The sequence below is a fragment of the Pelophylax lessonae genome, assembly GCF_965119305.1.
Source record: "Pelophylax lessonae genome assembly, chromosome: 13".
Taxonomy (NCBI): Eukaryota; Metazoa; Chordata; class Amphibia; order Anura; family Ranidae; genus Pelophylax; species Pelophylax lessonae.
In genome coordinates this window covers 118,528,759-118,544,884 of record NC_138780.1, presented here as the reverse complement: position 1 = coordinate 118,544,884, position 16,126 = coordinate 118,528,759, and the positions used below count along the sequence as shown (strand labels likewise).

Genomic DNA, 16,126 nt, shown 5'->3' with positions numbered 1-16,126 from the left:
AGACATGGTGCAGGGGGTGGTTAGAAGCTGTGGACATGGTGCAGGTGGTGGTCTGGTCAGAGGCAGGGGACATAATGCAGGGGGTGGTAAGAGGCTGTGGACATAATGCAGGTAGTGGTCTGGTCAGAGGCTGTGGACATGGTGCAAGTGGTGGTCTGGTCAGAGGCTGTGGACATGGTGCAGGGGGTGGTTAGAAGCTGTGGACATGGTGCAGGTGGTGGTCTGGTCAGAGGCGGGGGACATGGTGCAAGTGGTGGTCTGGTCAGAGGCTGTGGACATGGTGCAGGGGGTGGTCAGAGGCTGCAGACATGGTGCAGGGGGTGGTTAGAAGCTGTGGACATGGTGCAGGTGGTGGTCTGGTCAGAGGCGGGGGACATGATAAAGGGGGTGGTAAGAGGCTGTGGACATGATGCAAGTGGTGGTCTGGTCAGAGGCTGTGGACATGGTGCAGGGGGTAGTCAGAGGCTGTGGAGTGGTCTGGGGTCTGGTCTTATCTGCTGATGTGACAATAAGGCACCTTTGTTGCGTTGAAACCGAGTGCCTCACTTTAAAAAATGGCGCCAGGTGGCACCATTACGTCACTGCCCACCCTGTTGAGCATGTACGAGCCATCCCGAGCCCGGCAGGTTTCAGAACAGTGCATGCGCAGTTGCACTGTCAGCCCACAGCCATACTATTTGCGCCACTGCAGAAATTTTGCCTTCACAAAAGGGCACTTTGGGCATCAAGGGGCAAAGGGGCAGGTGCCCAAGTACCCCCCCCCCCCGCATGTGCCTGGGAAAACGTGTGCACGAGTTGCTTAGGTAAGTCAAAAGACCTTCAGTAAAGTGTGGGACCTATAAGTCAAGTATCTGACTGGTGATCCTAGATATGTACCCAATTAAGGTGGTTTCAGGATGAGGGGATTCGGAATGTGAGGTCTTATCTTATCTTCTCCATCTTTACCTCCCCCTCTTCTTTTTCCCTTCTCTGTCTTTGCTACCACATTTTCTGAGTTTTCTCGCCTCTCCTTATTAAATTTAGAAATGATACTGCTAATTCAGGGAGAAGGCTTGCTTCTATGTGAAGAGTTGTGCGGCTTCCATCCCTTCCCCTGCTGCCAGGCCATTCAGAAAGTGCAGCGCGCATGCGCAGAAGGGAAGCTGCAAGGCTTCACTGACAGTTTCCCTTACAAGGGAAAGCTTACAAGGGAGCTCCGCTTTAAGATCGAAATTGTACTATGCAGTTGCATTGTGGGCTATGGCTCTTAGTATACAGCAGGCCCAAAATGTTTGATGTTAATGTACAATTCAGTGTTTCGACAAAGGTTTGGAGTCCCCCCCCCCCCCAAAAAAAAAAAAAAATACCCATTTTATAGTGTCTGTGAAGCTTTGTGGAATACGCCTTTCAAACCTCTTTTGTTTTACAATTTTTAGATGAATACATATTTTGTATGTATTTTACATAGTGGAGGATCTGCATCTATTGTCATAACTTTTGTATTCTCTTTTGTAAAAATAATTCAATAAAAACATTCTGTAGCTGAAACAAAAATAAAGTGGAACTAAAGGATTTTATTTTTTTTAATGCTGCAATATTCACTTTTAATCCACAGCTGCCTCTGCCGCACTGCTTCTCTAACATTAGATATTACCAGTCTTCTTGGCTGAATGATGGTCAATGTTATCCCACCGAATTCCTGTGAGCCCAGAATCTCAAGGACCTGCCCCCTGGGGTGGTGTCATCACACCAACTGAATTAAAAAAGGAGAGAACAGAGACTGTTGTCCCCAAAAAGAAAGTCTCAAGAGGAACGGGGGAAAAACCGGAAGGGTAGTTGGACTTTCTTTTGACAGTTACAGGCTCACCATTCAATTGATCACACCAACTGAAATGACAGAACTCCTGGACTAAGAGGCACTTACAGGTCAATACTTGCGTAATGCTCAATCCAGGAGGAAGGACCACCTATTGCCACCACCGAGGAGGGAAAGGAGGAAGGGATGACCTCATCAGTCCTGTCTGAAAACTGCTAGTAAAAGGTATGAATAGGGTGTTTTAGATCGAAGGGGTGCTTCAGGGAGGAGCCAGGACGGGGTAGTGGGGGTGGTAAAAAAGGGTTCCACTTTAACTCTTCTACCCTTTCTCTTGTTTGATGATCTGCACAGTTATATAGTAGTATCAAGCAGACAGTGGGTTGATTTACTAAAACTGGAGCGTGCAAAATCTGGTGCAACTGTGCATGGTAGCCAATTGGCTTCTAACTTCAGCTTGTTCAATTAAGCTTTGACAAAAAAAAACAAAAACAAACTGGAAGCTGAAGTTTTTCTGCACAGCTGCACAAAACTTTGATCTCTCCAGTTTTAGTAAATCAGCCCCAGTATGTCATCCAAAGTTGTTTAAGCGCTTAACGACCGCCCACCTGAACCGGCGTAGCTATACGTCGGTCGCATGCAGGCAGCTAGGGGGGTGAGCGCGCGCCACCGGCGGCATGCTCCCGCCCGCGCTCGTCAGCGGGGAAGTCAATGCAGCGGGCAGGTGGCTTTGATTGCTCACTGAGAGAGAAGAACGGTCAGCTGTTGTAAACACAGCTGACCATTCTTCTTTCTGGAATGATCACAGAGCTCCTGTGATCCTTCTATATAGGAACACAGGTCTCTGTGGTCATTTCACAAGCCACGCCCCCCACAGTGAGAAACACACCCCTAGGTACACATTTAACCCCTTGATCACCCACTGAGATAACCACTTCCCTGCCAGTGTCATTATTACAGTAACAGTGCATATTTTTAGCACTGATTACTGTAGTAATGTCACTGGTCCCCCCCAAAAGTGTCAAAAATATCAGTCAGGGGTCTGATCTGTCTGCTGCAATGTCGCAGTCCCGCAAAAAATCGCAGATCGCCGCCGTTAGACGCGATAACTTTTGCTCAAACCAATCAAAATACGCTTATTGTGTTTTTTTTTAACCAAAAAATATGTAGCAGAAAACAAATTGGCCTAAAATGTTAAAAAATGTTGATTTTTAATTATTTATTTTTTTGGGATTGTTATATAGCAGAATGTGAAAAATATACATATTTTTTCAGAATTGTCGCTCTTTTTTTGTTTATAGCGCAAAAAATAAAAATTGGAAACAAAAAAGGGGGAGGGGGAGATAGCCACACTTAAATAACCAAAGGCAGCCAATACACCAATACATAGGTAATATCAGACCAAAACAGTACAAAAAAATGTGTACAGCGCCAGAAACTTCATGAATTGATTGCAACAGAAGTATAGATCAGTGGTCCTCAACCCTGGTCCTCAGGGCCCACTAACAGGCCAGGTTTGCAAGATAACTGAAATACATCTCAGGTGATATAATTTGCTGCTCAGTGATTGCAGTACTCTAGTCTGCATCTCCTTAAGGTAATACCTAAAATCTGGCCTGTTAGTGGGCCCTGAGGACTGGAGTTGAGGACCACTGGTATAGATAGACTAAAAAAGTCCAAAAAAGTCAGTAAGGCCAGGTGCTTAGGGTCAGTAATGAGTAGAAAAAAAAAGCTCCAAAACCATATAGCTGAAATCCCAAATCTTGGAGGAACCACGGGCACAAGTAAAGTAATCCCCTTACCGGAAAATTAGATCCCTGGTTAAGGAAGGTCAAACAGGCATGGATCACGGAGACCACAGATTAAGCGGTATTCCCAAAGATAACTGGCACCAGGTCCGTCACACTTGCTTCATCAATAATGTTGGATTGTCACAAATTCACACTTCCTAAGTTCCTTGCAGCAATTGGTAAAGGGTGCCCCTCCAAAAATAGATGGAACCCAATAGTGAAGTACGTACGTTTATTGACATTCACAGAAAGAACAAGGTAAATAACTCACATGTTGTTGCATGATACAAAGCACATGTTCAAAATGGCTGTGGCTGGGGGCGTGTCTGCGTGCGGGCAGGCTTAACTGACGCGTTTCGTCACAGCATAGGATGTTATCAAAGGCGAAGCCCACACCAAGAAGCACGCCTTAAATAGGGTCTCCATTAGTAGTGTCCACTCCCCCTTTCTTAAGGGACTCAAGTCCTTATGTTGTTGGATGATGTGGTGTGGAGGATTTGCAGCAGTCATATTGGTTCCTGTTCCACTTTCTATGCTGGCCAGAGATAAAACTTACATTACAGCAGATAGAATCCAGTGAAGTACTTAGCAGGGAAGCTACACAGCTAAGGTATAGATCTGACATCAATTGTGCACTTTAAAGCTCAAACACATAAGTCAGGTCCATAAATATTGGGACATCGACACAATTCTAATCTATTTGGCTCTATACACCACCACAATGGATTTGAAATGAAACAAACAAGATGTGCTTTAACTGCAGACTTTCAGCTTTAATTTGAGTGTATTTACATCCAAATCAGGTGAACGGTGTAGGAATTACAACAGTTTGTATATGTGCCTCCGACTTTTTAAGGGACCAAAAGTAATGGAACAGATTAACAATCATAAATCAAACTTTCACTTTTTAATACTTGGTTGCAAATCCTTTGCAGTCAATTACAGTCTGAAGTCTGGAAGGCATAGACATCACCAGACACTGGGTTTCATCCCTGGTGATGCTCTGCCGGGCCTCGACTGCAACTGTCTTCAGTTCCTGCTTGTTCTTGGGGCATTTTCCCTTCAGTTTTGTCTTCAGCAAGTGAAATGCATGCTCAATCAGATTCAGGTCAGGTGATTGACTTGGCCATTGCATAACATTCCACTTCTTTCTCTTAAAAAACTCTTTGGTTGCTTTCGCAGTATGCTTCGGGTCATTGTCCATCTGCACTGTGAAGCGTCGTCCAATGAGTTCTGAAGCATTTGGCTGAATATGAGCAGATAATATTGCCCAAAACACTTCAGAATTCATCCTGCTGCTTTTGTCAGCAGTCACATCATCAATAAATACAAGAGAACCAGTTCCATTGGCAGCCATAAATGCTCACGCCATGACACTACCACCACCATGCTTCGCTGATGAGGTGGTAAGCTTTGGATCATGAGCAAGGGTGTAGGAACCCACACAAATCTGGGGGGGACAGCATTTTTACTCGCCAGGTATATGCTTTTTCAGTAAACTGCGAGAGAGAGAGTGTGTGTGTGTGTGTGTGTGCAATACAATTAATTCATCGTATTTGTTTATTATATCCCACATAACCCACATAGCATTAATAAAAATGAACCCACATAGCATTAATAAAAATGAACCCACATAGCATTAATAAAAATGAACCCACATAGCATTAATAAAAATTAACCCACCTGGCATTAATAAAAATTAACCCCCAAATTAATCCCATAGCATTAATAAAAATTAGTGCTGGTGCTGCTGCTTGGCTTGCTGGCTGGGCTGGCATATGCTTGCTGCCAGTGCCTTGCCTTGCGCTGCCGCCGGAACCTCCTCACTGTCCGGTCCCGGTCCCCGACACACAGTGGACAGACTGCTAGGTAGTCAGTCAGTACTGTCCATGTGACGCCACTCCCGCATGCGCTTTAGGCCTGGCCGCCTAGGCTGGGTGCTTGGTGCGCGCCGCGCACTCTCCCTATGCTGGTGAGACGTCTTGCATGATGCCACTCCGCTGTGCACGCCCCCCTCCACCCGCCTGCCAGCCTGTGTTTGTAGGACAGAACAGGACCCCCAGGGCAAGACAGGACCCCCCAAAGACTGGAAAGGACCCCTCAGGATAAGAGAGGACCCCCCAAAGGAACAGGACCCCCAAGGACAGGACAGTACCCCCCAAGGACAGGACAGGACCCCCCAAGGAACAGGAAAGGACCCCCCAAGGAACAGGAAAGGACCCCCAATGATTGCAGAGTGCCAGCCACAGCATTGCCCCTAATGATTGCAGAGTGCCAGCCACACATTGCCCCCAATGATTGCAGAGTGCCAGCCACACATTGCCCCCAATGATTGCAGAGTGCCAGCCACACATTGCCCCCAATTGCAGAGTGCCAGCCACACATTGCCCCCAATGATTGCAGAGTGCCAGCCACACATTGCCCCCAATGATTGCAGAGTGCCAGAACACAGCATTGCCCCCAATGATTGCAGAGTGCCAGCCACACATTGCCCCCAATTGCAGAGTGCCAGCCACACATTGCCCTCAATGATTGCAGAGTGCCAGCCACAGCATTGCCCCCAATGATTGCAGAGTGCCAGCCACACATTGCCCCCAATGATTGCAGAGTTCCAGCCACACATTGCCCCCAATGATTGCAGAGTGCCAGAACACAGAATTGCCCCCAATGATTGCAGAGTGCCAGAACACAGCATTGCCCCCAATGATTGCAGAGTGCCAGCCACACATTGCCCCCAATGATTGCAGAGTGCCAGCCACACATTGCCCTCAATGATTGCAGAGTGCCAGCCACACATTGCCCACAAAGATTGCAGAGTGCCAGCCACACATTGCCCCCAATGATTGCAGAGTGCCAGCCACACATTGCCCTCAATGATTGCAGAGTGCCAGCCACACATTGCCCCCAATGATTGCAGAGTGCCAGCCACACATTGCCCCCAATGATTGCAGAGTGCCAGCCACACATTGCCCCCAATGATTGCAGAGTGCCAGCCACACATTGCCCCCAATTGCAGAGTGCCAGCCACACATTGCCCCCAATGATTGCAGAGTGCCAGCCACACATTGCCCCCAATGATTGCATAGTGCCAGAACACAGCATTGCCCCCAATGATTGCAGAGTGCCAGCCACACATTGCCCCCAATTGCAGAGTGCCAGCCACACATTGCCCCCAATGATTGCAGAGTGCCAGCCAGACATTACCCCCAATTGCAGAGTGCCAGCCACACATTGCCCCCAATGATTGCAGAGTGCCAGCCACAGCATTGCCCCCAATGATTGCACAGTGCCAGCCACACATTGCCCCCAATGATTGCAGAATGCCAGCGATCCCCCCGCACTTACCTCTCTCGCAGCTTCTCTTCAGTCCCCGGCTCCATGCGTCTCCGAGTCTTCAGTCCTCCCGCGGCGCCTCCTCCTCGTCCAATGGCACGGTGTTTGCCTTTCGGCCAATCAGGAAGCGGGAGGACCCGCTCCCTGATTGGCCGGGAGGAGGATCTGTGTGACAATAGCGAATTCTCATTCGCTATTGTCACAGAATGGGCGGGTCGGGCGCACTGCTGCTCCCTGGCCGCCACGTCTGCGGCTGCGCGGTCCGAGCGCAGTACATTCAATTGTACTGCGCTCGGACGCGCCACGGCTAAACTGGGGGGGATTTCAGCATACCCGTCCCCCCCGCATTATTTCCTGGGGGGGATGTGTCCCCCCCGGTTCCTACGCCCATGATCATGAGCAGTTCCTTTCCTTCTCCATACTCTTCTCTTCCCATCACTCTAGACACACAAGTTGATCTTGGTCTCATCTGTCCATAGGATGTTGTTCCAGAACTGTGAAGGTTTTTGTTAGATGTTGTTTGGCAAACTCTAATCTGGCCTTCCTGTTTTTGTGGCTCACCAATGGTTTACATCATGTGGTGAACCCTCTATATTGAGTAAAAGATATATACTAAATAAGTATATACCCTCGCGCCTCTGGAAAGCCTAATTTAAGAGAGTGCCTAAATAAATAAATAAATAAATTGTGTATCTAGTGATGTGTATAAATATATTAATATATTGATAAATAAGTGAATAAATATTAATTAGCAGCTGCTATAGTTTAGAGTATATAGAAGTTTAAATCCCAAAGGTATTAATATAGCGCTTGCTTCTAATTAGTCAGGGGTGAGCAATTCCTTGTTCACACACCTGAATAGTGAACAGTCAAGTGAGGAAAATGTATTTCCTAAAGGTGATAGCAAAATATATACATATAAAAAAGTGCAAAGTGCTAGATGAAGTTAGAATACATCAATATATAAATATAATTAAAATAGAATTATCAAAATATTATAACAGTCCCAATGTGAAGTTCCTTCGTGATCTTGTGCAAATAGTGTCCTAGTAAGGTTTCTCCAATATTCCAACTGCTGGTATAATTGGCATAACTTGTAACATAAGGGGTGCACACTCACCGGACTTGGTGGGTCTTGAATACCGTATAGTAACAAGACCTTACGAGCTTGTGGCTTCCCAAGCCTGTAGGTAACTGCTGGGCTCTGTGGTTCACTATGGTCCGTGATACTCCTGTGTTTGGAAACCGATCCTTAGGCTGTGCCTTCTACATTTACAGACATAAAAATAAAATGCAGGCTTCTCCTCTCACCTCACAGTGAGAGGAGAAGCTTGTATCTCATATTGAGAGTTGACAGCAACAGATTCCAAATGCAAATAGCGCATAAAATGAACCCTGGACCTTTTACCTTTTATCTGCTCCTTGTAAATGGGCAGCCAATCGTCCCATTACTTTTGGTCCCTTAAAAAGTGGAAGGCACATATACAAACTGTTGTAATTCCTTCACCTTTCACCTGATTTGAATGTAAATATCCTCAAATTAATGCACATCTTGCTTGTTTCATTTTAAATCCATTGTGGTGGTGTATAGAGCCAAAAAGATTAGAATTGTGTCAATGTCACAATATTTATGGACCTAACTGTTTGTGTGTGCGTGCATGTGTATTTATACTGACGGTGTCAGTAGAGTAGTAAACAGTAGGGCAGAGATTGGTGTCAGTAGGGGAGTGGATGGTGTCAGTAGTTTCTATTTTTATTATTTTCTACTTTATTTAGGAGCCCCGTTAGGGGGTTTTTGTGAAATATCAGGGGTTTAAACAGGGGGAATCTGTGCCACAAGGTTAATTAGGGTGTGCCCAGGCACACCTGGCACACCCTGTGCACATGCCTATGTCTGACATGCTTTTCCAGGTGGTCTTAGATCTCATGATTTTTTTTATTATTATTATTTTTTTCCACATTTTTTAGGAGCTAGGAATGTATGGTCTTTTTATTTCTCAGCAGCAAAGAAAACATTACCTCAATAAAGGGGGAAGGCAGTCAAAAAGGGGTGTCCAACTCCAAACCTTGCACCGGGGCCCCAGAGCTGTAGTGGTGCCACTGCGCTAAGAGTATGCATCATGTTTCAAATAAAGTCTTGTGTAAAGGCAGGGGAAAGTTCACAATGAAAGAAGAGGCAAGGAGATTGAATGGCCCCTCTGCCTCAGGAGGTTATTCCAATACACAGCATATCATCTTCATTTGATACTGAAGAATTTTTTGTAGGTCATTCTTCTTCCAGTTTATTCTGCTATCACACACCAAAATCATAATCAAGTACAAAAACAACATAGAGGCATATTAATAATGCAGTGAATAGGACATTCAGATTAATTAATCACCGTTATCTTTATAAACGGTTTGTAAATGCCACAATCACTTGTAAACATGAGCCTAGTATATTTTAATAAAAATATATATATTTTTTTAAATAGTAGATTTTTACTGGGTTTATGTGGTTTATTGCTTGTATACAAAATTAATTAATTACGTGACTACACTAGTTTTGTATGTAAAGTGCACAATAATGTTAATAACAAAACAAAAAGGTAATGCAAGGCTTTACTGATGTTTTAATTGCATTTGTAAAAAAAGACGTATTCCCACTACAAAAAATGTAAAAATGCATTGATTATTATTTAAAATAATGTAAACATTATAGGGCATGTATGGCTATATACTATATTTTAAATGTGTTAAAGCAAAAAAAATGATTTGAAGATTGACATTAAAGAGGAAGACTTTTAAAAAATTAAAGTATAACTAAAGGCAAAACTTTTTTTTTTTTTTAGTTTTGGATAGAGTGGAGAAGGATTAGAATGCTTGTCGGTTTTTCTTTTTTGTTTGTGTCCCATTAATGAGATTCCCCCTCTCCATTTGTCCTGTTTACTATTATTATTGAAGGTGAAAGTAAAAGAGAATCTCAAATTTTGGGTTGTCCCCAGAAAAGTAATAGAGGGGAAATCTTCCAATGAGGACACTAGTTCTGGTGACCTGGGGGTCCCCAAGGGAATTGCCTTAATTTGCAGGGATTTCCTTTCACTTCCTGTTCGGCTATGGGACAGGAAGTAAAGGGTAACCCCCGCAGTGGAACACAGGTGACAAAATAAAATCTGACAGAGGTTATAACCGTCCCTTGCTCTATCCAAAATGAAAAAAAAAAAAGTTTTACCTACATTTCTACTTTAAGACTTCCTCTTTTACCTATACCTTTGTTTGTTTTAAAGACTTTAATGTACTAAACGCTTAAAAGGACATTACATTAATAAAACACGGACATTACATTAATAAAACACACACAATAGTGTCAGCTAAAGAGTTTTAATACTTTTTTAAAGTGTTGTTATAGAAACATAATCTCATTATTATGCTGTGTGTTTATTACATAATTTACAGGACTTTATTGGTCACTTATCTTTTTTTTTTTAACTTTAAATATTCAATAAAAATTGTATCAATTCAATTATTATGGTATATTCGATTTAATATAGTTTTTTTTTTTTTTATCCCTGACTTGAGCTAATAATGTAACATTTAATATAGGACATCTAAATTAAAGTGCACATATTAAAAGAAGCGGTCTGTATTTATTATTTTAAAATACGACTTCTACTGCTACTACTATCGCTACAACTACTGCAACTAACCTTAATAATATTCAGGTACTAACATTACAAACATAGTAAATAAAAAAGTGAAAAAAAGTAAATTAAAAAAATAGAGAAATAGTGAAAAAAACTTTACTTTTTTAAAAGGCAAGCTTCATTTGTAAAGTGAAGGTTGCAAAGTGTGTTCGCTTCAAATGCCCAATCAAATTAAAGAAATATTTTATACTATAAATAACAATTACATTTCATAATGTTTTAGTTTTTTTAAAGTAACACTTTTTTGAACAGAACACATATTTTCTACTTTTTTGAACATCTCTTAAATCATTCTCAGCTTTTGTATTGTTTTTTAACCTTGTTAACAATAGTATGAATTTGTTTATTATTACTAATTAGAAAAGTAGTTAGTCTGTTAAGTATATTAAGTATCCCAGGGCTAAATGGGTACATTCATCAAAGTGGAATTCACCTACGTCTGCTACGTTTTGCTTCTTTTTCTTCTTTTTTTTCTTTTCACCTGTTGATCAATACAGATTTTGAAGGTAATAAAATTAATCTAGCAATTCAGACATGGCAAATTCCATTATTTCCCAAGATATATTTCTGTTATAGACTTTTTTTTAAACTTTTCAATCATTCTACCCACAGAAAACCTCTTAATTATACCATCAACACCCTTCTATCACAGTAGCAACATATTCTGCTTTCTTTACTTCTTTCTACATAGTGACTGTCCTTTAATTATTCTTTCTTTTGATATATATATATATATAAAGATTTTTTTCCCTGCAGATCAGATTGAAGCGGACAGGGGAACTTTGCGTTAATTGGTCTATGTGCCGCAAAGTTATTTTATGAAACATATAAAACTAGTGTAAAGACTGTCCTATTAAAGAAGGCAAGTTAGCCAGAAACTGCAGTGAAAAGTGCTTTGTATACAACAAATAGGAGGAAGAGAAAGGAAGAGGGACTAGAATGAAAGCAGTGGTCATAAGAAAATAAGTTACAGACAAGGCTCTTATCAGGATAATCTGGGCATTTTTATTCCCTCTCAGACAGCCTTTCTTATTCAGAGTGAAAGTAAATATGTGCCCTTATCGGCAGGAGCATGGCTCTTTTCAGCAGGTCCAGGGGGGGAGATAGTGACTGTGCAGCCTTGAATTGCCTGTCCTATCTCACGCAGGGCAGGTGGATGCAAATGAAATCTTGCTGGAAAACATCCTGAATAATGCAAAACTGACGATCTCTATCACCCAAGTCTTCCAAGGTCTGAATAGATCCTTGCATTCCCCATAAAACTGAATCAATCATTTTACTTATTTAATTTGTGGTTGTAACTCACTTTGATGCATCCCTTGGTTACACGAGGGGGGGGGGGTGTAAGAAGAGGGGGGCAGGGTCAGTATAGGAGGGGGATGTTGGTCACTGCATGCCACCCAGGATGTTATTCACAAGTAACAATTGCCATTATCTGTTCCCACTTTGGGCTAATCAGACAGAATATGTAAAGATGAATCTTGTTTCCTGTTGTCATTGGGAGGTAAGAGTTATCTCTGGGGAGGAGTGAGGATAAGTGAAGGTAAAGGGAGGGGGGCTTCTGTTCCCATTAGGGTCTTAAGCACTTGACTCACATTGGTACTTAGCATCCCATAGACAGGGACGGTCTGAAAGCAGTTAGTTTATGTTTGGGTGTAAATGGGGTGGCATGTTTATATAAACAGCATCTCCCAGTAAGTGATACTAATATTTAGGCTGTACTGGGAGAAGAAGGAACTAAGTGTGGAACCAGCTCCAAGGAGCCATCCAACTCTGTGGCTGTTTCCTAGTTCTTATCTCTGAAGGACTTCATCCCTCTCTGGCCATGTCTTCCTCCAGCAGCCTTAGCTTCACAGTTCGGAGGATTCTGGATCTGCCAGAGTATGAAGACACAGAGCCATCTATGAACTACCCCAGGAGCCCATCTTACCAGGATTGGGTCAAGAGTGACAGGAACCGCTATTTATGTAAGTATCATCTTCCACCATGCAAATATTTTATTTTGCTAAATGTACAGAACAATTGCATTGATATATGGGACTGATCTTCATGTATTAGATTGTTTATTTATTTTTTTACATTGACTTTAATTTAAGCGCCATCAAACCAACAATACATTATTTAAAATAGTTTGTTAGTTTAGGATGAAATTTTATTTTTGTAAAATGTATTTGATGTGATTGAGTGTTTCAGCCTAAGGGTTGCTTAATGAACTGGCAAACCCTTTTGCATACAAATGGCAAATCTCTTTTCAGTTTCAAGGTAAAAATGAGTTTTGAGTAAGTTATTTTCTTTTTAATTTTTTGATAAACAGAAGGATTGTTCTTTCTTTCTTTAGGGATGCTTGATACAAACAACAATGCAGACATTTGTCCTTTCTGATGCGCATTATATCTTGTTTACAACACTTTTTCTTGCAATCCTACCAATATCTTGACTACTGTATTTTCTGGTGTATAAGACTACTTTTGAACCTCAAAAAAATCCCCCAAAAATGGGAGGTTGTCTTATACGCCGAGTATAATATCTCCAAGGTAACCTAAGTATAAGTATTACCGGTAGATCATGTAATAGGGGGGTCGTCTTATACGCCCAGTTGTCTTATACGCCGGAAAATACGGTACTTCTATTGTCAATGAAAATATGGCAGTATAGAATTTGCATCAGTTATTAAATAACATTTTGTGTGACAAAAAATAAACAAACTTTTTGGAAACTTAAGATATGTTTTTTAGTAATTAGGCTTTGTAAAAAAAAAAAAAAAGTAGTATTATATTGCTGATGATCTTAGGGTATCCATTATGCCCATGTAGGTCAGATTTTTCTTTTGGAAAGTTGAAATTTTCACTATACATAAAAAAAAAAAAAAACGTAAGACATCTACATGCAGGTCTTCTTGACTCTTTAAGTTTATTAAATTACAAATGGCAGTACAAAAGAAACACTTATATTCTAAACAGCAACTTTTTAAGCAATGTTTAGCCCCTTTTTCAAGCTATGAGCAAACTACCAATAGTATGCTCATAGTTTGATATGTGCTTTGCATATTATTTATTACACATATTCTATAGCACTTCCAATTGATGCAACTCCTTTTATTAATATTGTACGTTCACATCAGTCTCTGCCCTCAAGGAGCTTACAATCTAAGGTCACTCACTAACTCACATTCATATATGTACCCATACTAGGGACAATTTAGACAGGAGCCAATTAACCTACCAGCAGGTCTTTGGAGTGTGGGAGGAAACTGGAGTACCTGGAGGAAACCTGCAGGGATAACATGCAAACTCCAATCAGCTAGTCCCATGGCTGGGATTCAAATCAACAACCTCAGTGTTGCCAGACAGAAGTGATAACTACTTAGCAATTGTATTTGAAGTTTCTCTGAGTTGCCAAAGAGGTTTTAGCCAGATACCAGGCAACTGTGGGTGTTCTTATAATATTCATTAAATTGTTGTATATTTCTTACAGATCACAATGATGCTTAACATAAAAGTAACTCATGGATAGTACTTATTTTATTTTAAAAAGTAAAAATATAGAGAAAATATAATATAATCTATTTTAAAAAGTAAAAATAGAGAGAAAATATAATAGAATCTATAAAGTAATCTATAAACCTATTAATATGAAAATGTTAATACTGCTGTGAACGTTTCCTTTTTTTTTTTTTTTTGTGCATCTACACTGCTTTTATTTTCAAGCATCAGAGAAGCATGAATAAGATGAAAGAGAATGCACACATAGGTACTAAATGATAAAGTTGACCACAGTGACTAAGTCAACTTAGGACTTGATTTATTAGCATAGTATGCACATTGTATGGTACACAGGGCATTTAAATTTTTTTTAATTTTAATATTTTGCAGCTTCGGATGAAAGCAGTTCAGAGGCCACTCTCACAGACACTATGCAGAGATCAGACAAGGAAACAGACCACCACGATGAGAAGAAAAAGAAACGCAGGGTCCTCTTCTCAAAGGCGCAGACCTTGGAACTTGAGAGGAGGTTCCGCCAACAACGCTATCTCTCTGCCCCCGAGAGGGACCAGCTAGCACACATCCTCCAGCTCACTCCAACCCAGGTGAAGATCTGGTTCCAGAACCACCGCTATAAGATGAAGAGAGCCAAACCCGAAGCATCAAGCTCTCCGCCTCTTCTGAAACACGTTATGGTGCCAGTACTGGTTAGGGATGGTAAGCCTTGCCAGACCTGCTCCCCCACCAACTCTACTGATAAAATGCCCATCTTTCCTGCACTGCAACCTACAGGTGCATTCAGCTTTGTTAACAACTACCATAATAACCAGCATATAGCTCATCCAGCCAGCCTCTCCTGGAGATGGTGAAGGGAATCTACAGTATGTAAAACAACGCATCTCCATATTATAGTTTATATACATTTGTGAGAACTCTACAAGGCGCAGTAGTCATATATTTCATGAGCAGCAACATGGACTCATAACTGTGATACAAAAGATGAGGACAAATATGGTGAAAAAAAACTGCTAAATCCTAAATAATAGTTTTATGTTGTTTTTGTATTTGGCTCATGGAAGTTTGTAAATAATAAGAAATGTATGTATTTGTATATATACCTCTGATAACACGTGATGCTCTTTGTTTTATTGCAATTTTATAGCAATTTAAAATGTTATTTGCTGCAAACTGTAAAATATGTTCATATTGAATAGAATCAATGGAGATATCTCCACATATTGCAAATAAACTGACTTTTGCAGTTTTCAGAGTCTTGTATTTGTAGGATTTAGGCAACAGACAAGATTTTCATGCTTGCTGGAAAAGTAAATTGACCAAAGACTTATATCACTCAGAGAACAGCTCCTTATCCCTCAGCATTCTCATTTTATTAGAATTGTGACCATTAGGAAGCTCCTACATAAAGTAGCATAATGAAAAATACCTGGGACTTCCAGCTGGGGGAGGTCCAGAAAATCTCCTTTTGTGACCTTGTTTAGGAAGGTAGAGACACAAATATCAGGGAAAGGACACTAATTATACACAATAAGGATAATTCCAAAAATGAATCATTAGTTTGGGATGAAAATAGCCTAAATTCACAGTTGTATGGTTTGCTTTATTTGGGATATTTATTTGTTCACTATAGTGCACAGGATTAGGACGACTTAAGGCTCGTACACACTATAAGAAAATCTGGCGAATATTTTCATCCAAAGAATTTTCGTACGATTTTCGTATAATGTATACACAACTTTCTATAGCCGATTCAGAATTTTCCTACAAAAATTCTCAAAAGGACAAACTCCAAAATTTTTCTCATACGGGAAAAAATGAACGATTTTCGTTTAATGTGTACCGCTTTCGTACGATTTTTGTACAAGAAAAATCAGAAAAGAAATACTGCGCATGATCAGAAACAATAAACAACAAAAAAAAAATGCCTTTGAGAATTGTCGTACAAAGTTTCGTTCATCGTTTCTGATTTGCTGTGAAATAACGAGGAAAATCGGACAATTGTTCACCCGATTTTCTTATAGTGTGTAC

At 41.1% G+C, this 16,126-nt stretch overlaps 1 protein-coding gene across 2 annotated transcripts; it reads left to right on the top strand.

The window, feature by feature from the left end:
* Positions 1 to 12,031: 12,031 nt before the first annotated feature.
* On the top strand, positions 12,032 to 15,053 carry NKX2-8 (NK2 homeobox 8). Of its 2 annotated transcripts, XM_082275127.1 has the most exons (3): positions 12,032 to 12,102; positions 12,438 to 12,565; positions 14,471 to 15,053. In XM_082275127.1, the coding sequence occupies exons 2-3, from the start codon at positions 12,502 to 12,504 to the stop codon at positions 14,947 to 14,949; spliced, it is 543 nt and encodes a 180-aa protein (XP_082131253.1). In that variant the 5' UTR covers positions 12,032 to 12,102; positions 12,438 to 12,501; the 3' UTR covers positions 14,950 to 15,053. The 2 variants fall into 2 exon arrangements, with proteins under 2 accessions (XP_082131253.1, XP_082131252.1); XM_082275126.1 differs by lacking the exon at positions 12,032 to 12,102 and having other exon boundaries at positions 12,249 to 12,565.
* The last annotated feature ends 1,073 nt before the right edge of the window (positions 15,054 to 16,126 follow it).

Bases quoted from the DNA above. Each gene is read 5' to 3' on its own strand.
- NKX2-8 (XM_082275126.1), top strand. From the start codon at position 12,424: ATGTCTTCCTCCAGCAGCCTTAGCTTCACAGTTCGGAGGATTCTGGAT. The intron at 12,566-14,470 runs GTAAGTATCATC...AATATTTTGCAG, and splicing joins TGACAGGAACCGCTATTTAT to CTTCGGATGAAAGCAGTTCA.